The 24,724-nt window shown below is 47.5% G+C and overlaps 2 protein-coding genes across 8 annotated transcripts in view; both read left to right on the top strand.

Annotated features, from left to right (window-relative positions):
* The window catches only part of HOXA3 (homeobox A3), a 45,487-nt gene that overhangs the window by 11,996 nt on the left and 8,767 nt on the right, over positions 1-24,724 (top strand). Inside the window, exons 2-5 of one of the 7 annotated variants that reach the window (XM_074340903.1) lie at positions 614-715; positions 13,828-14,007; positions 16,343-16,458; positions 18,260-18,342. The gene's annotated coding sequence lies outside the window, so the exon portion shown is untranslated. Of the gene's footprint in view, positions 1-613; positions 716-13,827; positions 14,008-14,045; positions 16,459-18,164; positions 18,752-18,796; positions 22,434-24,724 lie in introns of those variants that run through there. The other 6 variants (XM_074340905.1, XM_074340904.1, XM_074340906.1 and 3 more) reach the window with 6 other exon arrangements.
* HOXA4 (homeobox A4) lies at positions 10,060-12,362 on the top strand. Its single transcript, XM_074340911.1, has 2 exons — positions 10,060-10,753; positions 11,303-12,362. Exons 1-2 carry the CDS (start codon positions 10,126-10,128, stop codon positions 11,647-11,649), a joined length of 975 nt encoding a protein of 324 aa, XP_074197012.1. The 5' UTR covers positions 10,060-10,125; the 3' UTR covers positions 11,650-12,362.

Genomic DNA, 24,724 nt, shown 5'->3' with positions numbered 1-24,724 from the left:
AAAGAAAGAAAGAAAGAAAGAAAAGGAAGAGAGAGAAAGAAAGAAAAGCCCAGGGCTTTGTTAGCAGCCCTCCGGGCCCACACAGAAGCTGCCTCTCTCCTAAGGCCATCCTGGGCCTCCACTTGAAGAGGTTGCTATGCCAAGTTGTGGTCCCCAAACCTTCTTCCCCAACCGACACAGGCACCCCTTCCCACTCCTCACCCTGAACCCAGTTGGCTTCTTTTGCTACAATTAATTTGCTACAAATGGAAGGTACTTACCCCATCTTAGCTCGATTGGGAAACTCCTCAGAGCAGCTAAAGCGCAACTAGAGATTTGCACATTTACCGACTGCTTACACTGATGCCGTCTTTCCTTTTAAAAGTTATAAAACAGTAAACTTTATAAGCCCCAGTTCCGGCTATATGACATTTGGGTGCCAAATGAATAGGGTTTTGTCTATGAATTAGATCGTAAAATCATCCATAGCACAGACAGATCGGCTCACTGGCTATAAAACGTCACGTGGGGCCATTAAAGTAAGTTTTATGGTTTTGGGGAGTTGACATCCAACATTATATACCACATAACATATAATCTCACTGACGCTGGACTCCATTTGACTCTTTTGCAGGCTACGTGTGCCGCCTGGTCATTCAAATTGTCAATTTTAGGTCCAGAAGTGTCCAAACCACAAGTTCTCAAAACTCTGAAAAATGGCTCCCTTCGAGTTAAGGTAAGTTCACCTCCTGAGCGCTTTCAAGTTTATTTGTACTCTGGAAACTTTCTTCCTCGATCTTTCTTTTTCTATTTCTCTGGTGCAATAACTCAGAGGTTGCCTCTGAATTCAAAAGGGGAGAGCAAACTTTTCCTCTGTCTCCCTGATCAGAGCCAGGAGCCTTCTCTGCCGAGACATCACGGTGAACAGCGCCTGTAGCCGCGCTGCATCCCCAGGCCTAACTTTAATTGTTGCACCACCGCGGATGTTAATGACTTCCGCTGCTCTCGCCGGCGTGCAAATAGATGATTTTGTGTGCGAATGAGCCAGTGTGTGGAAACTTGGCAGGGCCGCCCCCCATGCCCGAGCTGGCGGGTCCCTGGTCTTCCGGGGTCGCGGAGCCCTGGGGTGGGGGCTGGGAGACTGTGGGGCGCGGGGGCGCGGGCGCCGAGGACCGCGCAGCGTTTGGGAGTGCTTGGAGTTTGAAAGAAAGGCCCGGGCAGGGCCGAGGCGGGCTCTGGCGGGATTCCTTACGGGGCTGTGGCAATATGTCTTCGCAGGCCTAGGTCTTTTGGCAGCACTGAATTGAGGCGGCTGCCTTCGGGGCAGAGTTTCAGGCTGGCTGGTGAGAACTTGAGGGTGGCAGAGGCCCGCGAGGCGTGGGCCGCACCTCCAGGCTGGGCCCCTAGGTTGCTAGGCCGAAGCCAGGACGCAAGCGCCCAAAGGACGCTGGGGACCTCCGGTCCCCACCTGGGGGTAGGGTTCACCACCCCCTCCCCCGCACCCGAGACCAGGCCCTGAACCTTGCAGGCCTGCACGTTCGTTTTATTTCGATGGGACTGTTCTCACCCGCCTGTGAGTCTGAAGCAATAAACTTTATGGCCGGATTTAACTTTAGTGTTTGAATCCCCAGGCTAAATGAAAGGAGTTAAAGCGCTTTCTTTTCTTCCGCCTTCCCTTTCTTCTCCCTCTCTTCTTTCCTTTTCCTCTCCTCCTTTGTAGAATTAAACCATCTACCTACAGGACCCTCAAAAGGCAACACAGGCATCCCCCTAGATAACACTAAAGATGAGAGAATTTTACTTCCTCTTAACATGCAGGGGAAATTCTTCCAAACTGTGCCCTAAAGTTTGGGGGGAAATCGAGGTGTCTTCAATGCCCAACTTAAAAGTCCCCAGAGCCATTAGATTGTTTTCCCTGACACGTCATAAAGGGTAGTTTAGGGAAGAAATCGGTCGTTTGTCATTAGGAGATTTCCGCCTATCTTTTGTTAGCTGCTCTTTCTGTTTGATCCCAGGAAATTTACATAATCTATGATTTCCAAAACAGTCCCCAATATTGCACCAACGGGTGAGGTAAGGTGAAATGAATTTTTCCTGGGTGCAATTCCAGCTTGGCCTCAGTCACCCCCTCTGGCCCCAACCCCCCACATTCTTCAGTGGCAAAGCTGTGGCTGGGGATGCTGTAGTCTTTCCTGGGGTCTTTCTCTGGATGGGCACCCACAAGGGACCCACCAGAGTTCCCCCTACCCCATTTGAGGAATTAAGTCAGATTCTCCAACTCAGAAATGAAACAAAAAATGGGATCTTGTGTCTCCCAATGTTTTTTCTCCTTAGGAATTGGGTAGTTGTCTGCAAGTGCTAATTGGTTAAGATATATACTTAACTGCTTAAAGTGAAAAACTTTAAAGTATTAATTTTGAATTTCAACCAACTGTATTGTGCAGCGACCACTTCCACTCAACATAAGTCCAACAGATGTCCCCAAAGTCAGAGGTCCAAAAAGCAAAACCTGGGAAGTTTTTGAAAAATCGAAACCCTCCCACAAGTCCCACTTCTCTTGAATAATGAGTGGCAAGGCGAATCCCTGAACTCATTTTGTGTAACCTGTTAAAGTGAGCATTGCTACTTCAACACTCAGGAGAATGTGTCTGTATCTTAGTGAGAGCCAGAATAGAAACTCTCTTTGGGTTCTCTTTTATGATTTTATGCGTCTGTGAGAATTCTTGGAGTCTTTGTTTTGCTGCTAAGAGTTTTGAGTTCTTTATTGGAAAGTACTGGGTGAAGGTTTTGTTTTAGTTGCTCATTTGGTGATCTTGCTTGAGTGATTTCTTGGTGACTAAAATTAGTAGCAGAAAAAAGAGTGATTGGGCTGCTGGCAGGTTCACTTGAGTAACTTGCCTGGAAGAAGCAGCCACCCTAGCTCGGTGGCCACATCCCACCCTGGGGTGTGGAAATGGTAGAAAGGCTGTTGGACCCATATCCAGCATCACAATATAGAGAATCCTTCCCATGATTTAGGAGAACTAAAGTCTATAAATATTGTCAGCTTGCTTATTTCTGGCTCTTGTAATCTTCATAAAACTTTAGAGAGTAAAGAGTAGGCCAACTCACATGGAGTTAAATGACTAAAAAAAATACAGCATTCAGTCAGACCTATGTGAGAATTATTGGAGGGATTTTTTCTTGGTTCCTATTTTCATAGGAAGCATAGTCAAGAGCATGGCTGGTTCTCTGCTCATTTTGTAGGTAAGTTATTTCTTCTCCTGCGTTCTTTTGGGTTGTTTTTGCAGAGGAACTTACTTAGAAAAAAAATCTCTGTCATTGAGGGCTTTATGAAGACATCCAGCCTCAGCCGGTGGCAGAAGTGTCTGTCTGTGCTCCTCGGCTTGTAAAAGGAGAAGGTGTCCGAAATGTGCAGGGCCCGGTTTGTTTCTACAAGCTGAAGAGACAATATTTCCTGAACTATAAATATAATAGGAAGCTTCTGGTCACACTCACTTAGGGGTTTGTTAGGGTTTCCATGGTCTAATTTCACAACATTATGCCAAGATTCCTTTTCTCCTGCTCTTTCCCCTGCTTCATTGTTGGCGGCTCTGGGAGAGCAAGACAGAATTTTCTACCAGAAACAGAGTCATGTTCATTTGTTGAGACGTGAAGAGTATTATATCCAAACAATTAGTAGGGGGAGAGCAAATTACATCCTGAAAGATGGGCTATTACAGAGGAAAACAATCCTTTTAACTTAAAAGATGCTCTTCAAAGCCTCTCCCCTGCCGAAGCTTGGGAGTCTGTCCGAGGTTTGCCCACCATGGAGAGTGCAGACCAGTGTGGGCTCCATCCCTCTGGCTTCTAAGGCTGAATTTCTTTCTAGTCAATGACAAAACTATAAATGGGGCTTCCAGACAGGGCTAAGGGGGTCAACCTAGGCTCCCGCCTATATAGGAGTGGGGAGCCACAGTCCTTGCCATTCTAAACCCCAGAACTGGAAGATCTGCCTAGGTTTGTTTTGTTTGGTGTTTTTCACAAAGAAAGCTGTCCTTCTCCCACCAGGTCCCCTCCCCACAAACCGGTCTTTTCAATAATAATATTTGTTATGAAGGTTATTGGGTAATTATTGTGATTTTGTGAAGCAGCCCTTGCTGGAGGTGAAGTCTGTCATCGCCTAACAAATGACGCCCGCGCAGTTCACTGCCGGGTTAAGTAAATGCAGAGAAGATAAATCTGCACACCCTAGGAATCGCCAGCAGAGCACGCTTTAGTACAAGTTCACAGTCAACTCGCCTGCCTGGGCCAGCTTGCCCCACAATTAGGGCTGCGTCTTTATTTTTAAATAAAGAAAAAAATGTCTCCAACTTCCATTACCTGCTTTCTCCCCATCTTCTTTTTTCTTTCACTTTTTGTGAGGTTCCCCATACTACGCCACATTTTCCTTGTAAATGTAATGACGAGTTATTTCAAAATAATCCCATTCCTATTTTAAGTGCTGACAAAAAGAGGTAGGAGGCTGATTTGACAGGAAATAGTCATGAACACACAAAAATATCTAATGCACCCTCTTATTCCAAAAGGCAATGGCAGAAGTAGGGTGTCCCTGAAATCCTGTGAGGGGCCCTTCCCCTGAAAGAAGAGGCAGAGCTTTGTATATCTTTGTGGTTAGTGAGTTGCAACTGCAGGTCAAAAAGTTGAGGGTCAAAAGTTTACGTTGTGCAGCACTCTTAGTCATCTGCCCAGACAGAGTTTGATGTCAATGTTAGAGCTGCGATCTTGACTATCAGCACAAAAGATAAAATGGCTCGGAGTGACGCGTGTATCACGGTATGGACTCCAGGTGAACCCTAGTGGTTGAATGACCTCAATTACGGAGAAAAGGATAGAAAATTCCTCTTTTCAAGAGTAATACATGCTGTATTTCATCTTGAATTATCGCTCCCGCTCTGAGGGAATAGCAGCAGGTAAATAGGCATAGATTACTGAAACACCAGCACCTTAGATGTTGGAGAACCAGGAGTCTGTGGGTTTGTCACAAAATTAAAAAGCTCAAAACTCATCAGTGGACCTTTAAGAAATAATGTAGAAGTTTCCAATGTTTGTCATCCCTTCAAAGGCAAGAGCATGGGTAGGAAACTTCCTTTATTTGAAAATGGTGATTTTAATTGGTCAGTTGTTTTCTTTTTAGTACATATAATGATCCCTAAAGTATGTGAGAACAAGGGTAAACACAGGCACTTCTTGCAAAATGTATTCTTTGCAATTTTCAAACACAATGTTTTTTTCTGAAATTGCCACCCACTTAAATGCAAAGAGTTTTTAGAGCTGGGAAGGGGAAGGAGGAAGTGGAAACCTGCCCCCTCAGAGGGACAGGATTCCTCCACCCCTCCATCAGTGAGAAAATGCTTTTTGGTACCATGAAAATTTCCTGAAGTTGGAAATTTTTCATTAGGTTAATTGTTAACCCTACACTGAATGTAAGAGAAATGCTACAATCTATAAGTGAATAAACTGGAAAGAATAAGCCATTTAACTAGGAAGGTGGAATCCACAAATGCCAGACCACTGTGACAGATTTCTATTCTCCAGAAAGTATTATTTAAAAATATATTTGGAATAAAAGCTAAGGAAAGGGGAAGCAAGCTAAGGAGGAAGGGTGGGAGAGTAGAAAAGAAAGGAAACAGTGTGTTAAGGAAGCCGACTGGAACCATGCCTCCTGTGTGAGTTGCAACTGGAGAGCATATATATATATATATATATATATATATATATATATATATATATATATATATAATTGTATATATATATAATTATCTGTTAAGTGTTGATGCCATTAGAATCTATTTTCTGGAGAACACAGTTCCCTTTTCTATGTATTGATCTTTAAGTAATCATTGTAGGAAAGCAGAGCAGAGAAAGATGAAAATTTGTTTCTGGTTTTTCTGTTTAACTTTAGAGATAAGCTAATTCAACTACTCAGAATGTTGACTCTTGCAGGGATGTTTAAGATCATCCCAATATATTCTGGTTGATTGGATTTGTTGGTGCCAGTTCCGTTCAGTGGTAAATATTTCCTAAACACTGCCTTCATGGAAGTAATCAGATTGCTTCCACTGTGCGATGTGTAAAGTTTTCACTCTGGCCAAGAGCTTGAAGCCATATGGGGGTGTGCCAGATGAAAATAGAAGAAAGGGAACAACTGTGGTGATTACAGTTACAGCAGTGAACACTTCACCACATCTGGGCTAGCAAAATGAAGAAAACTGAAATCCCCTCTATTACTTACCAAGACAATTATGTGTCTCTCTCTTAGAGAAAAATTTGTTATTGTATTATTGGTTAAAAATGTGCCATGCCTTAGAAACATGTTAGCTTCAATAATCACAGACACCTCTTAGCTAGTTTTTACAGTAAAAGGTACCTGCAGAAGTTACTGCTTTTAGTACTTACTTTTTTATTTGGAAGATTTTGATCTTTAGGCCTCTCATACAAGCCTAGTTAAAATTCATGTGTAATCTGAATATAAATTTCAATCCTATGCCTGGGTCCTGTACATAATTATAAACTACTACAAGGAAATTACCCCCAAACAATTAATTGGTCAAATGGCTGATAAAATATTGCTTCTCTAAAATCATACGCCTAGTGTAGGTGGGGAGAAGCCATCAAATACCACTATCGGCGTTTTGAAATTCAGCCATTCCCGTGTGCGCTCCAGAGATGTGTTTCAGATAGAGAACAATCAGTCTGGGGGACTCTCACTCTAAAGAACAAAGGACAAATACAGTCAATACATTCCATAACGTTTACATTTCCTTTGCTTTCCCCAAGTTGGTTTTCCCTGAGAAGGAGTGACCTGGGCAAAGCACCCTGCTCTCTAAAAGACACTGTATAGACCTTTTAGAAGCGCAAAGTCCAAGGCCGAGGTGAACTTCAGGTCAGCGCGTCTAACAAATATGAAAATGTCGGCTGGTGAAGGGCGCGCCTTGTGATTTAACAAAGACTGTCAATGTGTAAGATTAATAAGAAACAAAATGCACACGGTGTCACTGTTCGGTCACTTTGAAACTTGGGACAGGGTTGCATTCAAGAGGAAAGGCTGTTCCAAATATATTCAAAATGATTCAAATCAGATTCAAACTAGACTGCAAACACTGCCTTCCTCTCGCCCTCCCTCTCCCTTGGACTCTCTTCGTTCTCCTTCTCCATCTGGGATTCGAGGACATGATGAAAAGTTATTTTACTTAATGGGATTTTAAGAAAGCTTTTGTTGGGAATATATGTTATCACTGCACGTGGAAATGAGCAAATGCGCTTACCAGTTTCCCAAGAAAAGGATAACGCTTTCACCCTGCTTAGGACTAGAGCCAGTTGGTGTGCGAAGATTAGCATGCTCTGCTCCCTCTCTGCTCCATTTCAGAGCATCCCATCTTTTTCTTGGGCGAGATGCTGCTGGTAAACTTCAGTTTATTTATTAATTGAGTTAGTTTCTTCCTGGCTTTACTTTGGTGTCTTGGATCTTATGTAAAGGCAAGAGGTGTGTTTTTTTTTAATGTTTTCTTTCCAAAATATTATTTGATTCAATGGAATGATGCTATGGTTTGCACAGAGAGATTGTGGAAGGATCAGAAAAGGTACTGAGATTGTTTATTACAGCCATAAATCTTGCAGTAAAATGTCAAAATGTCGGTGTGTGAGATAACACTTGGTGGTCCTGGCTCCGTTTGTGTTTATGATAGGAACCACAAAGACAAGTTACAGGCCTTGGGGGATTCTGTGTAAGCCCATCTTCCTAAAGTAATAGAACCACATGAAACACAGGCACAGTTAACGCGTTTAGGTTAACCATATACAAAACAGTGTCCATGCCTTGTTAATACTTTAAAATAGAAACCCGGTAGATGATTCTGAGGCTAAACAACATGAATTTTGTGTTTTAGTGTCTGTAAATAATATTAAACAGACATGGTTAAGACCTTAGTATTCATGGTATGAGAACGGCAAAATTTCCTTGTCATGTATTTTTTCTCCCCCTGAAGGTCAGAAAGCCCAGTTTTGTAAATTACATTGTGTATGTATATTATTCATATTATATATATTCAGTATATATGTATATATTATTTTTTCTTGCTATAGAGAGATATTGGTTTAGGCAGCTGTATCACAAGCTAGATTTCCCCCGAGTCTACAGAGGATGTCTAAAGATTACACTCAGCATTGGTTTTTGTCTGTGGCTCAGATTTCATTAAAAAAAATTTTTCAGGTTGCTCCACGTCAATGGACAGCACTCTTCACAGACACACAACCAATGTGGAAAACCTCTTTGTACCACTTCAGGGTGATTCCAGTTAGAAAGCTAACATGATCCCTTTTTTAACCTCTTTTCCTAAATTAGTTTAAAGATTAGTCCCATATAATATGCATTATGTGGCTAAGCATTAAATGACTATCCATCAAATGGATATTCCAGTATTTAGTAACTCATATGAGTAACCGATATAAATGAAGATAGAATTGACATTCCTTTTGAAGTGTCTCCAGGCTTAGGCTATAACTTTCCTTGTCTGCTTTCCAGACTCAGTTGTGAGAAGGCTGTTTATACTGTTCTTTGAAAAATCAAATAAGGTGCACCAGCTGAAAAATCCTTGCTTTGCATGCCAATATGAATGTATTTTTAGAATGGTGACTATGCTAGTTTGCACTGCTTTAATTTAGCCTGAAAAGTAGAGGATCTAGGTATGTCTGTTACTCAGAAAAATACACAATTCAAGTAAGGCATCAGTATTTACTTCAAGGGTCAACACTGGGTAGAATTAATAAGTAATTTATTTGCTAATAATAGTGTAATTAGTTTACCCATCAAATTTCAATTACCAAATGGCAGGTAACAGTCCTCTCTCCCCCTTTCCAGAGCTACTATTATCGTTAATATGCTAATTTTCAGCAATTCAAAAATTATAGACTGTCCTGTAAATATAACTTTAGCCTCAGATTCAGCCCGAAAGAGCAGCATTCAAAAGACAAAACAAAAAATTCTTCGCGCGAAAAGACCCGTCAGCGATCATACTGGGCAGTGCCTATTATATCCTTAGCTTGTTTTTGTTTGGGAATTGTTCTGAAATAGGAAGTTGTTGGTTTCAAAGCTTGATTTTGTGGAGGCGTCGCTTCTATCCATTCCCACCCTTGGCCCACCTTCTCTCTCACAATCGCACATAGTAAATGGCGAGCATGTTTAACTCTCACATCGACACCTTCATCAAATGAGATGCTATTGTAAGGTTCAGATTTTTCTTAGGGAAAAAAATCCCACATAGATAATGTCTCTAAAAGCAAGAAAAAATGAAAAGTGCCCATCTAGTTATACTGGAATAGCCTCGCTTTACATCCTCTGGCTGCTGACCCCACCGCCCTCTGCAGCTCCCGACCCGCTGCTCAAAGCCGGGGATCTCGGGGGCGGACGCGGCGAGCACGTTGTGGGGAAGGGGATCAGCTGGTGAGAAAATGGGTCTGTTGGCCTCATTCGTTTCACTACGGGGCCAGAATTAAAACCAGGATCCCCCCTTGGCCCTGATACCATTCCTTCCCCCAGCCGGCCTCGAATCTTGGAGGACGTCATGTCCAGCTAGATTGGGCCGGAGGTCAGCGCTAGGCCGCGGACTCCCGGCTGCCCTGAGGCCTAGGCCAAGAGCAGGGCACACATAGGGCACGGCTAGGGCATCCGAGAGGACCTGACGCCTGACGGGCCAGGAATTCCCAGCGGGATCCAAAGTTGGGGGGTTGGGGGACCAAAGAGCCAGCTCCCTCCTTCCGCCTGGGGCTGGACAGCAGTATCCATCATCTCCCGCGCGCTTCCTGATCCGGGTCCGCGCGCGCGGCAAGCCCATTGGCGAGGGTGGGTCACGTGGGGGTACGGGGCGGGGCACGCGCGAGGCCGAGACGGAAAGCGCCCGCGCGCGGGCGCGGGCGGGGAAAGAGCGGCGCGAACTTTGGTGGCATTGGCGGCGGCGGGAGGGGGAGGGGTGGGCGCTTGACAGCGGGGGAAGGGAAGGGAGCGGAGGAAAGGGGGGATGGGAAGCGAGGCAGGAGGGGGAGGGGCCTCGGCGAGCCCAGAAAAACGACAACGCGAGAAAAATTAGTATTTTTGCACTTCACAAATTAATGACCATGAGCTCGTTTTTGATAAACTCCAACTACATCGAGCCCAAGTTCCCTCCCTTCGAGGAGTACGCGCAGCACAGCGGCCCGGGCGGCGGAGACGGCGGCCCGGGCGGGGGCCCCAGCTACCAGCAGCCCCCAGCGCCCACGGCCCAGCACCTGCCGCCGCTGCAGCCCCAGCTCCCCCACGCGGGCGGCAGCCGCGAACCCCCCGCCTCCTACTATGCGCCGCGGGCCGCCCGCGAGCCCTCCTATCCCGCGGCCGCGCTCTACCCAGCGCACGGTGCCGCCGACGCCGCCTACCCCTATGGCTACCGCGGCGGTGCCAGCCCCGGGCGGCCACCGCTGCGCGAGCAGCCCCCAACGCACGCCAAGGGTCCCGCGCACGGCCTGCACGCGAGCCCTGTCCTGCCACCCGGGCGGCAGCCCCCGCCACCGCCTCCCCCGCAGCATCGCGCGGCGCCCCCGGCGCCCCCGCGGCGCTGCGAGGCGGCTCCTGCTACCCCGGGCGTCCCGACAGGGGGCAGCGCCCCCGCGTGCCCGCTTCTCCTGGCCGACAAGAGCCCGCCAGGCCTGAAGGGCAAGGAGCCTGTGGTGTACCCCTGGATGAAGAAGATCCATGTCAGCGCCGGTACGTGGCGCCGATGGGGAGACGCGGGAGGGTGAGCTGGGGCCCGGCCCGGGTTTGAGGGTCGGGGCGGGGGTCAGGAGGAAAGGCCGAGGGGAAGGGGGCCTCGGGAGGGGAGCCCCCATCTGGCCCAAGCTACAGTGGGATGGGATGTGTACGCGCCAGCCAGCCGCCTGATCCCAATGTGAGAACCCTTTTGTACCCAGGGTCCCTTTATCGGGAGATTTACGAGACGCCAAACTGTTAGGGCAGTAATTATAGCCCCCATAAATTTAATTGCCCTGGCAGAGGCTTCAGGCCATGTGTCTTTGAAGCTTTTCTTCAGCCCCGATGCCCAGCACCATTCTTTATGACTCTCGGGTGTTTCCCGTTGTCAATAGCCTGTGAAACATTTTCTTTGCCTTTTTATGTATCTTGCGTGAACTTGGTGTCAGGTTATTATATAATGATGATGTCCAATTGCTCTTCCCCACCCCACCTTCTCTCTCCTCCTCCTTTCCTTCTCTTCACTCCCTCCTCTTTGGCTTCCTCCTTGGGGTTATGGGCTTTCAGTCAACCCCAGTTATAACGGAGGGGAACCCAAGCGCTCTCGAACCGCCTACACCCGGCAGCAGGTCTTGGAGCTGGAGAAGGAGTTCCACTTTAACCGCTACCTGACCCGGCGGCGCCGCATTGAGATCGCCCACACGCTCTGCTTGTCCGAGCGCCAGGTTAAGATCTGGTTTCAGAACCGGAGGATGAAGTGGAAGAAAGATCACAAACTGCCCAACACTAAGATGCGATCCTCCAACTCGGCCTCAGCCTCAGCAGGCCCTCCAGGGAAAGCACAAGCTCAGAGCCCGCACCCGCATCTCCACCCCCACCAGGGCGCCTCCACACCCATTCCCTCTTCCATATAACCTTCTAGGGATCTAGACCAGTTTATTTCCCTCACCTGCTTTTCACCTCTCTTCTGCTCCTTCCCCCATCAACCCCTATCCGTCTGGACCATAACAGACCCCCAAACAAAACTCAACTTGGTGAAAAGGATAATAAAAAGGAAGAGGACATTATCCCGGTAAGAGCTTGTGCTGGTTGCCACCCAACAGAGGACAATGGCCAGGATGTTGGCTGGTGGAACAACCTGCTGGCCTGAACAAGGCTACCAGGTTTGGGTACCTGAGAAGGACCACTTGGCACCAAATACTTTTGAGATGGCTAAAGTCAGCTGGACCCCCCCTTGCTGACTGGGGACATGCCCATGTCTATGCGTTGCAAGCAGAAGAAAACAGACCCCTTTCCCACCTTCCTTACCTCTCCTCCCTCATTAAGGCAGCTCATACAAGCTTGTCTTGAACTGAATAAATGAGTAAACATTGTGGACCGTACAAGATTATTTAATTCTCAAAATGTATAGACTTTGCTGGTAGATGTGACACATAATAGTTTCCCTTCCTTGCATTTATTTAAAATATTGTTGTAGAGATATTGTTGTCTTATTCTGAGGCACAATCTCGGGGGAGAGGGGAGTACATTTAGACCCATGTGCGACTGTACAAATTGTGGTGTGGCTATATAGAAAGCCATATGCTAAGAATAAACTGTGTTAAAAAAATTAAAGTTCTAAGACACATTTGTGTGTTTCCTACTTTTAATTAAACAAAAAAACAAAAAAGTTAACTGGATTGAGATGCTTGACCTTGCATGTGATAATTTTGTAGATGGCTTGAGTTGTGTTCACTTGGATACTGAATGCTCACATAATTTGTGTGAGTGTGTTCAACTTGAGATGAACTCATGTCAAGTTTGACCCACTGTGGGAAAAGTTCCAAAGAGCATGAAGGCTCTTGAGCTCTGAGAGGGCTCCTCTTCTTCCCAAACTTGGCCAGGCTTTCAGGCTTCGAGTCTCTGTAAGGCATAGAAACGTGTCCTTCCCTGCAATGAAAGGTGAAACCAAGCAGTGCTGCGGGCCCAGGAGTTTCTGCAGCTGTTCTACATGCTGAACTCTGAGCACACTTGGAAAGAAGTGGTCCCTTTGGTATTTATTGCACCTTCACACTTAATCTGCCTGTTTCCCTGGAGATAAAAAATAGTTTGTGCAAAGGGTTGAGATTGCTTTTTGTTTCTTGGCTGTTTTTAAGGTTCTCTTCACTAACTACAGCTTAGGAATTTTTGTTTATTTGCTTGTTTCCTTCTTTCTGTCTGTCTTTATTTTTTGGAAGCAAGATCTTTCAAAATAAACTGAAGTTTCCCAGTACACCCTCCCAATTTTCTCCTGAGGAAAGAAAAGTTTAATGACACCCCAAAATGCACCCTGAGCAGGATAGACCTGGGAGTATTCAGTCCTGGAAGAGAGCCAAAATCTGAACTAGGATCACTTCTGTCAAATGCTCCTGGATCTTTCTGCCCAACCTAGAAACCTAGATTCAAAAGGTTGAAAATCAAACCCACTTCTTAATCTCCATAACCTTAGTATTTGTTTACTGATTTACAAATCAATTAAGAGGATTTAAACTTGGTTGTCACTGAAGGGACAAGATACAGAAAACAATACACACTGGCCCCAGAATATTAGGACTGTCACTTGGCCTTGAATGAGGGCAATTTTTAGTTCATGTAATGATTTTAGCAGAGATCGGAGGGGGCACTCACCTACCTCTGCAATAACAGAATTGTTTTAAACACATTTTCCCATCAGTGGTGAACCCTTAGCCAGTGGTCAGTGCTATTACTCCTTCCACCTCTGCTGTCCTGTGTGTGATACAAGGGGCAGCAGCTCTCTAACTGTGAACAAACCAGATCTGAGAGGAAAGTGGTGGATACCAGTCGCAGAGGGGCCTCCACCTCTCCCGAAGAAAATTCGGGGTCAAACAAGTACCCGCCTTCTCAAGTCAGGCCAAACCTGGCATAAAGTGCATTTTATAAGGTGTGGACGGGAGCCAGGGATTTCTGGAGGCATTGAAACTGCTGCTGAAACTTATTAACCCTCCCCCTACTACATGCACTTGTAAAACGAAATTAAATCACGCTGAAAATAGCAATTTTCCCAGGAATCATTAATCACCTCATACAATAAATACTTCTTTGTAATTCAACAGCAATTCTGAAAGGCATTCTCTGGGAAAAGTCTGTGGAGATGCGAGGGATCTTCTTGCAAATAATGTGGTCCCGGGCAAAGATGCAGCATCTTGGCTGTCTGCTCAAAAAATGCCTAGACTCTTGGTGGAAACTGAGTGTCGAGCTGCAAAACCTCAAATGGCAGATTATCATCATTTAAGGTAAATTCTTATATTTCTCCTTTGTAGGGAAGGAGGGGGATGGGGCACTCATTAGCTTCATACTGGAGGCAGCTGTATGGGGGTAAAATGGGTAAGTTTCTTTCACTTACTCTTATAGTCTATCCAGGAAAGGAAGAGAGGATTGAGATTGTTTTTCTAATATTCCAGGACAAAATGGCATTTTTACCCAAACTGTCTTGATTATTAAAGTGCTGGTAAGCGTTACCAAGTCAAAATGGTCCAAAATGATCCAATCCAAATGATTGTGTCATTTCTTCAGTGTTTTGCCGGTTTCAGATTTGGTCTTTAAGGAAGCTTGTTATAACAGCTTAGAACGTCCCACTTTGTGCTTCAAAATCATGCATTGTCTGCCCTTTGCTAGGGCAACCATTAGAGTTCATCCAGAGGACAAATTTTCTATCTCATTAATTGTTTTTTTTTTTTAAAGCAAATCCTACTGGCCCCTCAAACCCTTGACCTTTAAAGACAGTATTTTGTGTAAGCTCTATAATTCTCCTACCAAAATGACCCTTATACACGCTGTCCTCTTCTTTCTTTCTCCCTCTTCTCTCTAACACACACTCATCTGCTTTAGTCACAGAGCCAAGCTGTGCATGACTCCGGAGATAAAAGTTTTGTCAACATCTGAAATCAACCTAAATCGGATAGGAGACACTTTAATGGTCACAGTTTGAATTAAGTACTTAACACTCTCCCCCCTGAAGAAAAATGGCACTTTGCAGGCTCTCTTTCCTAGTTTTGCTGAAATCTACGATATACCCGGTGTTTTATTACAGCAGGAATTCAACTGTGACAGGCATAGTAGAGTACTTAATACCCAAGATGGAGCTCATGGGAAGATTACTAGCTATATGGGGAGCTGGCCCTCTGCACAGTGTCTCTGACTTTATAGTCAGTTGTCCCAGGGTGCCCACATTCCCCTCACCTCGCAGCCTCCTCTCCATGGGGTAGGTATCACCATCTCTCCTCTGTCCTCCTGCTCTCCTAGGCTTCCAAACTGTGCTGCTCTTCTCACCACTGCTGCCCTTCCTGCAGTTTCAACATCGAAACAGATCAACGGCTCTTTAGAATAAAAAGAAAGAAACCCAAAGAATCAATGTAGCAAACAGAAACCCTGGTCTTCCCGTTTGAGTGCATGGGTTCTGTGCAGGCAATAGGCTGTTCTTTGCACTCCCTTGGTCTCTGCATCCCTAGCCGAAGTCCTGTATTGAAGAACACAGGCTCACCCTTCCTAAGGGCTGCTCCTGTTGCCCTTCTCTATATTATATAGGAACCCAAGATTAACTGCTTCTTCTCTCAAAGAGTATGGGCTGGGGAAAACAGGAGGAAGAAGAGATGTGTGCTCTGTTTGATAGAATCAAGGAGGCTGCGGGGGCTGTTGTGAAACACTCTGTTCTGAAACTTCTGCCTTGGAACTCAGTCATGTCTTCTCAAGGCCCCAAGCCCATCCAATAACCTCCACCCCCTTTCATGCCAGCCCCAGTCTCTCTGGAATTGATTCCTGGGGCTAAAAGAGATCCCCTGATTGAAAGAATGTCCTAGGTGAGAGAGATTTGGAGACCATTTTGGTTCAGTCTTCTGAGGTTACCAGTGGGGAAACTGAGGCAGCTGAATGCTCCCCCCTCCATGTTCTTTATGTTAATGAGTGTGTAGATTGAACAGAACCTTTAGTCTCACAGTGGATAGGGGTAAGTGCACAGGCATCTTTCCTCGGTGGAAGGCTGTTTTGCCTGCAGTGGACTAACTGGATTTACACTAGATGTGGATGGCCACAGGTGTGCTTGGCCAGGTTAGAAGGGTGGGTTCTTGCCTGATGAACCATCAAAGCACCCAGGGAGAATATGTAACTAAACCTCCTTAGCCTGGGTGCTGAGATAGGTAGGCTGACCTCTGGGCTCAGGAGGGGACAGACGTCAAGGTGCCTGGGGGAGCAGTGGACACCCCACTGTCCACAACTGTCATTGTCCCAGAATGACTAATTCTGCTATTCTCACCCTGAGATTTCAATGGCGTTCGCTTGCCCCAGAGCGGGGCAAGGACTTCTACGTTCAGGAGGCCTGGTAACTAAAAAAGCCAACCAAGGACCCTGGTTGCAGCAGATAAAGGTGTAGCGCCTGTTCGGGGGAGATATTGAAATTGTAATCTTTGAGGCCACGTGACTCATTAAATAATTAATGCGGATCATCAGGAATGGATCGGAGTCGTCAGGGCCTCACTAGGAATGACTCTCTCAGAAGTGAGACCCCAACTTCCTATTTGATTTTTAAAAACACACACCCTCAGATTTATCTCCGAAGGCTTTTAACTCCTTCAGGAGGGTTGAAGAGAGCCCTGGAGCGGGGAGGAAACGAGCTGGCGGGCCCACGTGCAGGGCTTCTGCAAGTCCGGGGAGCTCTGCGAGTCCGGGGAGCGCGCAGCGTCCGGGGAAACGTGAGTTGGGGCTCGGGTTTTCTGCGGTCACATCCTGGCTGTGGTGATGAAGTGGGACGGACGCGCAGACAGTTGATAATGTTCTGATTCACACTGGGGAAGGCTGCAGAGATACCACAGGACGGGAGCGCGGCTTTGTTCAATTTTCCCGGTGTTCATAAATCACCCGCGCCGGGCGAGCGAGGGAGCAAGCGAGCGCCAAAAACGCGGAGAGAGGCCACATCGGAGGCGGCGGCCATTGCAGAGGGAGAAACCTGGGCAACATCTCTTTGTGACTCATTATTCTGAGCGATTTATGGGGAATAGCATCCATGAATATTTGACTTGGGGATAAGGAAATACAGCAATAATAATAACCATAATAATTATAATATTCATAAGCATCGCTGAGGGGGGGGCGTGGCGGATGGTGGCATAGCAGATCTTTCTGGGGCGAAGTTGAGTGGCAACGTGCAGAGTAGCTAAGCCCCACCTTGCTCAGGGTCATAGCCAGGAGCCCCAAGGCCAGGGGGCACTCACATTTGGGGACAGAGAGGGCGAGTTTGAACAAGAGAAAGGGGCCCAGCATGGATTCTGAGTCCCAAGCGCCTGATGGAGGGTGGGGGCTGCAGGTCGAGGTGGAGGCAGAGGGCAGCTAGCTGCTGGTTTGCGGCCACTTGTTCAATGTGCCGGGCGCCCTGAAGCTTGAGGGTCACGGGACTTGTCGGCTATTTGGTAGCCCTCTCGCTATCAGCAGGATTGCTTGGGTGCGGGACACACATCGAGGGCTGCTTTGGGGCTGGCTGGAGTGCGGGGAGGCGATGCGAGTTTGGGTGAAGGGGTTGTAGGGGAGGGATAGGGAGGGCTGTGGGAACAATCCATCGGCAGAGTCCCAGCCCAGCGGAGAACTTCTCCCAGCCAGGGCCCATCCCTCAGGACGATTCTTTGCCCCTTCCCCAACATCTTCCCCCCACTTTCCCAGTTGGCTGACCATTTTTGCTAGAGAGCAAGAGGGGGTTGCAAATATCTTGAGGGACGAGGTGGCAGCAGAATTAGGGCATCAAGCGGCTTGTCGTCACTGCACAAGGCGAGGCTGGAGAGGACCCCCAGATCCAGTATTGTCCCATGCCCGAGTCCTCCCCAGTTTCCCCTTATTTCCAGCAGCCATAGTTGGCCTGCTGTGAGGGACTGGGAGCTGCTGTAGTCCTGCCAGCCCAGTGGGACGGTGAAGTGACGAACCTAAGGCTTGAATGAAGCAGAAGACAAAACCTCTCAAGGCTGCCCCCCGGCCCATGGGCTGAGCCGGGCTCTGATTTCGCGCCAAACAGAAATGAACACTATTATTAGTGAGGTTTCAGGAGAGTCCGTGATTGAATGCTCCCAGACAAGGCATCCCTTTGTTAGCAAAAGAAAATAAAGCGTGCATTCACATTCCCCTAGTTGAGGTGTGTGAGGAGCTCTCCGAGCAGAGCCGGCACCAACATCGAAGCCCCTTCCACCTTCCTATCCTGCTCCGCCTCGTCCATTTTCTTCCTCTTTCCCTCCTTCCCACCCCCTACATAAAAGAAAAAGAAGAGTGTGGGTGCGGAGATGGAGTATGTATTTATTTTACAAAAATAAATCACCATCTTCAGGCCATTTGTAGACTGAAACCTTTGGAGCAATGAGTGCGCCGCATGGACGAATGCCCTGGCGACTCCTCCGTGTCCGCGTCACCCCGGGGGCCACCCTGGCGCCCGCGCCGACCGCGCTTTCAACTCCGGTCCTCCAACTCCCTTCCTCCGCAGCCACCGTTCACCCTCTGCTGTTTATTTGTCCGCAGAGCGCCTGGACACCGGAAAAGGCGATTCCCTGAGCTCTCGGAGTTGGAGACAATTTGGGGTTCAGTCTTACACATCTCTCGAGGTAAGCGCTGCGTCCAAGCTCATCACCGCGCGGAGCTTTGCTCCCGGCCATTGGGAGGAGTTTGCTCCGCGGGGCAGCTGCAGCCCTTTGAAAGAGGTTCTGGTCAATTTTTAACTTCGGAAGAGTTTGGAGTTGGATTCCCTTCAGCTGCACGCTCCGCGAATGCGGGGTTTCAGGCAGACAAAGAGGGGCCGCAAAGCCGGCGTTGTGCAGGAGGGGCTGTCGCAGAGACCAAAGATGTGTGTGCTTGGGGGGCGGGTGTGTCAGAAGGGTGTATTTGTTTCTTCCGGCAAGTTCCAAACAAACCACTACATGGAACAGCAGGGCAAAAGCAAGTAGAGGCCACGGGCACCGCGGCCGCTGCGTGGGCCGCTCTCCTTGTCCACTGTTCGCCGCGCCTGCAGAGACTGTGAGTTGGGAAATTGTGGTCAGTCCCAGCTCTGCGTTGAGGAAACTTGTCTCGTCGCCTTGCAGTTTTTCCTTGGCATGAGGGAAGTTGCTGTATTTCCAAAGTGTAGACCGTCACAGGCCGTGGGACTCCTGGGTTCCTTTAGCCAGGCTAATCCGCTGTTCTTCCTATGGGAAAAGCACAGTTTTTCTATCTTCGCGTTTTCTTTTCCTATTTGGAACAAGAGGAAACTCTTTAAAATTCTTTTCAAGTTCTGGCTTAATTTGTTCTCTTAGTTTGGGATGCAGGGAGGTAATTACTGTGGTTTATTACCTTGTAAAAGAACCATAAATTTCGTGCTTATTTGGGGGAGGGGCTGCTGGACTAGCTTTCAGAAGCTTAGTATGAAGGAATGGGTTTGCTTTGTTCTTTCAAGGATTACTTATTTTAAAAAGTTTTCTGAGATTTTCTTTCCTATTCCCTAGGCCCCAGTCTTCCCTAAAATTTGCTTCCCCAGTAGATATCAGGTTGTTAATTAGTTGCAACATGCTATTCACTGATGCTCTAAGGCTGATATGGTGTTCTGGATACAATTATTATTTTATTAGATAGGAAGTAAAAAGAGTAATAATAAAGTTGGGTTGCTTTCAGCTACTGTACGTCTTTATATCAAGTATAGATGGAGTATTTCATGGATTTGCAACTCAGTGTGTACATATGATTTGCATCTCAGCACACAATAGAAGCACTGCATATGTAAACAGTTGCAGGAGTTTGAGACCATGTGTATAAAATGATATATACATTCATATGTATCCAGAAAACGGAGCCCGTTTGTACTGCAGTTGTACCCACAGGAAATATCTCATGTTAAATAATGATCTAGAACCTACACACACACACACACACACACACATACACACACACACACACACTGGGCGAAGAGAGCCTTACCTGATGTAGAGTGGAAAAACCAGTGGCGTTAACTAAGGGGAGAAAAATGTTAAGTGTATTTTTGACAGAGAAATCAGATTGCAGTGTTTGAATACAGATATATCTAATCTGCCAACAGCCTTGCAAATATTGACTAAAGCTCTGTATCCTGGGTCACCTGCTCTTTTGGAGACAACTTTCTGCCTATTTTGGCTCTGGAGGTATGGAACCAGGGCATGTGTCCGCAGCCCTGGCTGGCCAGGTTGGGGGCTGGGGGCGTGAGGAGAGCAGGCCTGGCAGCTGGGTTTCCCAGCCTGGGCCTACATACTTGAGCATCTCTATTCTTGTTCTCTGGAATGGAACTTTAAAAGGCCCAGAGCCTTGCTCCAGGAAAGCGGATTTCAGAGTGGTGAAGGAGGACTCTCAGCTGCTGGTTCTCTAGTGGCTTGCCCAGACCAAGGTCTCTCTTAGGGAAGCCATTTTCACCTCCAAAGTTAAATTTCTTTTGACTTCCTCAGATTTCTTTTCTTCACATCCCACCAAGTCACCTTATCCCACCCCAAGTCGTCAATGTTAATTGTTAAACAGCAGTTGGAGCATTAACTGGGCTGTTAATAGCAGCATGGAGGCTCCTGCCTAGAGCTGGGATGCCTCTGGGCCTTGCTGGCATTAAGGCATTTCTCTGAAGCACTACCAAAGACTTCTCTCATTGATTTATGGCCTTGGGAATTTCGATTTGCTCCAGACTGTTCTGAGAGTTCTGAAGGGGGCCCCTTCTCATCTTTGAGTAGAAGCCTCTACAGAAACTTTGGTTGGGGGCGGTATGTGGAGTTTGCCAGCAATTCAGGGCAATAATTCTAGGTCCTTTCTAGGCTATCTGGAGAGCTCAGTGTGAAATATTTGGTGGTGGGGGTGGGGGTGAGGGTGGTTAAAGGAGCAGAGGAGAGAGTATTAGTGATCTGAGTCCTTGAGGGGACTGGAGAGTGCTTTTTAGAAACTAGCCTTTGGTCCTGTCCCCCAGCCCCAACCCCCAAACCTGAGAGAAATAGGCTTTCATTTTGGGTTCTCACTTTCCAGCTTGTGGCTTAGGTCAGAGCTGGGAAAGCTGACATAGAGTTTCTCTCCCAGGTATACCACAGACAGAAGCTTATTGGAATATTGCCACCAGCTTAGGCCGGGACTCAATTCCAAGGGATTAGGTCGCCTCTTCTTTTATTACCCTTCTGATTTGGATACCCCCATGACCAGGCCCCCTTACTGAGGGCCTTACATTCTTACCAGGCCTCTTCCGTTCCCCGCAGGGGAGGCAGGCAGGGAGGGGCAGAATCACGCATAGCCTCCTGCAGCAGCTACAAGTGAGTCCTCATCGTGAGAGAGGCCTAGCCAGCTGAAGACCTACTCTCTCCAGAAACAAAACAATATGGCATGAGGATCTCACTACCTCCGAGCACTTTCAAAGTTCAGAAACTAAAACCTGAAAAGAACTTTTCAGACAGCTGGTGAGAGGGTGAAGTGTTGAAATCAGTGTCACCAAGCAGAAGGCAGGAGTAGGGGTGGTGGTGCTTATTTGTTTCAGCTAGGTTCCTTCTGAGCAGAGTTGGTCCAGTTCAGTTTCTGCTGCTGGCCACAAAGTTTTCTTAGGGGAGGTGCACAGACCGGTCAGCAGAGAGGGTCCCAGGTTGTCTTGTAGGTTAATTCAAGGGATGCCAGCCAAGGTTCTCTTTTTTTCTCCCTCTCTTGCAGAGACAGTTAGATCTTTTCCCCTTACATTTTTCATCATTAGAAACCTATAATTTTGTGTATCACTCAGCTATGCACTGAGGAAATGCATAAGTGCAGGTTTGGCCAGGGAACTGAGTCCTTCCAGGTTTTGCAAAACCCTGAACCCACCACTCTAGAGCCAAGCACTACTTTCCTAGGGACTCCCTTCAAACAAAACCAACTGGACTTGGAGGAGGTGCTTTAGCCTTTTGTCAGGTAATTGTAGGCTCTTTTTGGTTTCTTCAGTGGCTGTGGTGTATGGTGTGGGTGTTAGCAAACTCCGTACAATGGCAGGCAATGAGGGAATCCACTGACTAGGCCAATCATTACTGGGTTTTCTTCTGGAAGCAGGGCCTGGGCTTTGCCTTTTGATGTATTTGCCAGAGGGCCAGAGAAGACTATAGTGTGTGGGTGTGCTGGGTTCAGCTGGTCCCTGAGTGAAAGACTGTAAGAAAAGTTATGTGGACTGTAAGAATGGGGACAGCATTGTGTTTCCTTGTGTTTGGATAGAGTGTAAAGAAATATAAGCGGAGATAACTGGTCTTGTGTGGCACATGTTGTGTGTGGCGGGGGCGGGGGGGGGGGAGTGAAATGCCCCCAGTGTCCTATTGCCCTAGACCAAACTCTTCCCTGCTGCTGGTCAAGGTCCCCTACTTCCCCTCCCCCAAAGCTAAATGTTCTGCTTGGAAACCTAGTTCCTTCAGTGATTCCCTATTTCAAATAAAAGGATTTAAGTTGACGTATGACCACGTGAGCACATAATACAGCGCATTATTGTGGCATTTGGAGCGGAGACCCGGACGGCTTCGCCTGTGATTACGTTTTCTAGATCCTCTACGGAGCGAGAGCTTTTTCCCCCACCCCCACGCACCCACCTCCTCCTTCTTCTTCCCCTTCTCCGTAGAGCGCTCTCCTAGCGGGTTGCAGTTTTCAGTGCTCATGGAGCGGTTCTGGGCCAGCTAGCCGATGGGACTCGAGGCCGCACCAGGAGGATGGAATTTATTTTAAGGTATTTCCGTTGATTGTTCCTATCTAGAGTGAGTTATGGCTGTGAGAGACAAAGGTCAGGCCAGGAGACCCTGGTTCAGGGACAGGACCCCAGCCACTCTCTTCCTTTGTTTCTCCTTTAGAATCGAAACCGTTTGAAACATTCTCCAGTAGCGCCTCAGACTGAGTTTAATTCCCTGGAAAGTGTTGGGGGGTGTAAAGGAAAGGGTACTTGAGGGCTACTCGGTGGGCCTGGTGGCCTCCAGCACTAGGGTGGCTTTGTCCACTATAGTAGGGCTTGAGTCTCCGGAGCTGAGCTCCAGGCAGAGAGAGGGTCGCAAAGTGCCCTCGCAGGCTAAGGTGGTGGGCACTGGGCAACACTGCCTAGAGGAGATGGGAGCTGGGTGAAAAAGGGGAATCACTCCCCGTGTTCTCTGTTTGCTGGCCAGGGATGGAAGCTAGGGCTGACCTGGGCAGCCAGAGCAGCTGGGAAAGGGAAATCAATGAGTGTGCAGATGCGCTGCCATTTTATTGATGCTTTGGGCCACTTTGTTCAGTGCTGGGTTGTAGGACTCGCTTTCTCACACACGGGATGTAAGGAGCTAGACCCGGAGGACGCGCCTTTGTTTCCTTGAGCACCCTCTGCCCGGCAGGGGTGGAGGGCAGCTCAGATCTAGGAGAGGCTTGGGGAGGGGGTGAGCGTGCTGGGTGCCCAGAAGCTCAGTTATTCTAACATTCGGGAGACCGAGGAAAGAGGGAGCCTGTGGTGGGTTGAGGCTTCATAATACGCGTGGTCTGGCCACCCCCTTGTATGGCCCCAGCCGGCTTGGAGAGTGGGAGAAATGGCCGGTGCACCCTGGGCTGGAGGAAAGTCTGGAGGCAGAGTCTGCAGGAAACAGGCAGACTTTTCTCCGGCTTCAGAGCTCTTGAAATGGTGCTATAGCCAGAATAGAGGAAGATGAGAGTTAAACTGTGTGCTTCCAAATTACTGGGGAAGCCCTAGCTAATTGGGCTTTGGGGACTCAGTACTTACTCCTGGGAAGGAGGGAAATTCCCTGAAAAGGTGAAGGAAACTTTGCTTTCCTCTGCTCTTGAAGCAATCGGAGCAGAGGAAAGGGGTGCCTACCAGGAGTCGGAAAGAAGATTTGCTCCATGACTTTTTTTTTTTTCAAATCGTATTTCTTTCTGTACTTGAAAAAAATCAAATCAGGCTTCCCCTAGTAGAGTGCAATTTACTTCCCCAGAATGGAAGGGTTGCTCTGTCCTCCCCCTTTGCCAGCCTCGGCACTAACAGTGTTTAACTGAGGCAGTTTCAAGTGCTCTAAAACACCCCTTGGAAATAAAATGTAAGCTTTAATTGCTGTTCAATTACTTGTCAGCATTTCATTTGATTTATGACCCAGTTCTGGCGCATTTTTGACCCAGTTAAAGACTCATAAATAATATAGTTTTGCTAGAAAGAATGAGAGTGGGAATAGAGGTTTGTTAAAGGCATCTTTTTATTGTCGCTTCAGCACCAGCAAGCGGAATAAATATCTAAGGAGGACTCTCCAGCTGGTTCTGTATAAAACTGTGCACGGTGAAAAGAAGCCAACAGTCACATTTATAGGGCGCCGGTTGGCTTTTCCTTCAAGGAAAGCTCTAAAGCCACTCTATTATAGCTACACTATAGCTATAAAAAAGACTTCATCCCCTTTTACCCCCAAAACGTCAGCTTCACCCTCACAGTCAAGTGTATTCCCTCCCCGTTCTGGGATTTTGATGCCTCTTCTTGCCAACATTTATTCTTCACCTTCGCCCTTGGCTACACAGCCAGCCAGCCCCCCAGCCACTGAGGCCCTCGGCGACATAGTCACAATAAAACGCCTGAGAAGGTTAGAACGGCACCAGCGCACCTTCGTTGTTGCAAATATTCTTCTAGTGCTGAGAAAATGGTTTTTTTTGTAGTCCCTTATGGGCGAGAGATCGGGAAATACAGGGGCTTGGGGGAGCCAAAGGGTCGTCTCCGCAAAGAAAACCTCAGTGGTTTTGGTGGAGCCGGGTGCGTGGCTGCGGGAGTTGCCTAGAAAGGGCACGGGGGCAGCGGCGGGTAATTTCTCACAGTGAAAATCGACAGGCGGCTTTTTTCTCTTAAAAAACAATAACAAACAAAAAAATCTTCAGCTATTACAAATTATTATTATTTTTTAAATCAGCTTGCCTGCTTTGCCCCAAAAGCCAGCCCTTTGGATTTCGGCAGAGAGGCCTGAACCCCGGCAGTCTGCGTGTCAGGGCGCCAGACCTCAGCCTTGAGGCTGGAGCCCGGCTTCTGCC

The sequence above is a fragment of the Rhinolophus sinicus genome, linkage group LG09, assembly GCF_036562045.2.
Source record: "Rhinolophus sinicus isolate RSC01 linkage group LG09, ASM3656204v1, whole genome shotgun sequence".
Taxonomy (NCBI): domain Eukaryota; kingdom Metazoa; phylum Chordata; class Mammalia; order Chiroptera; family Rhinolophidae; genus Rhinolophus; species Rhinolophus sinicus.
Note: the sequence above shows the minus strand (reverse complement) of the source record. Positions and strands in the feature narration are given on the sequence as shown.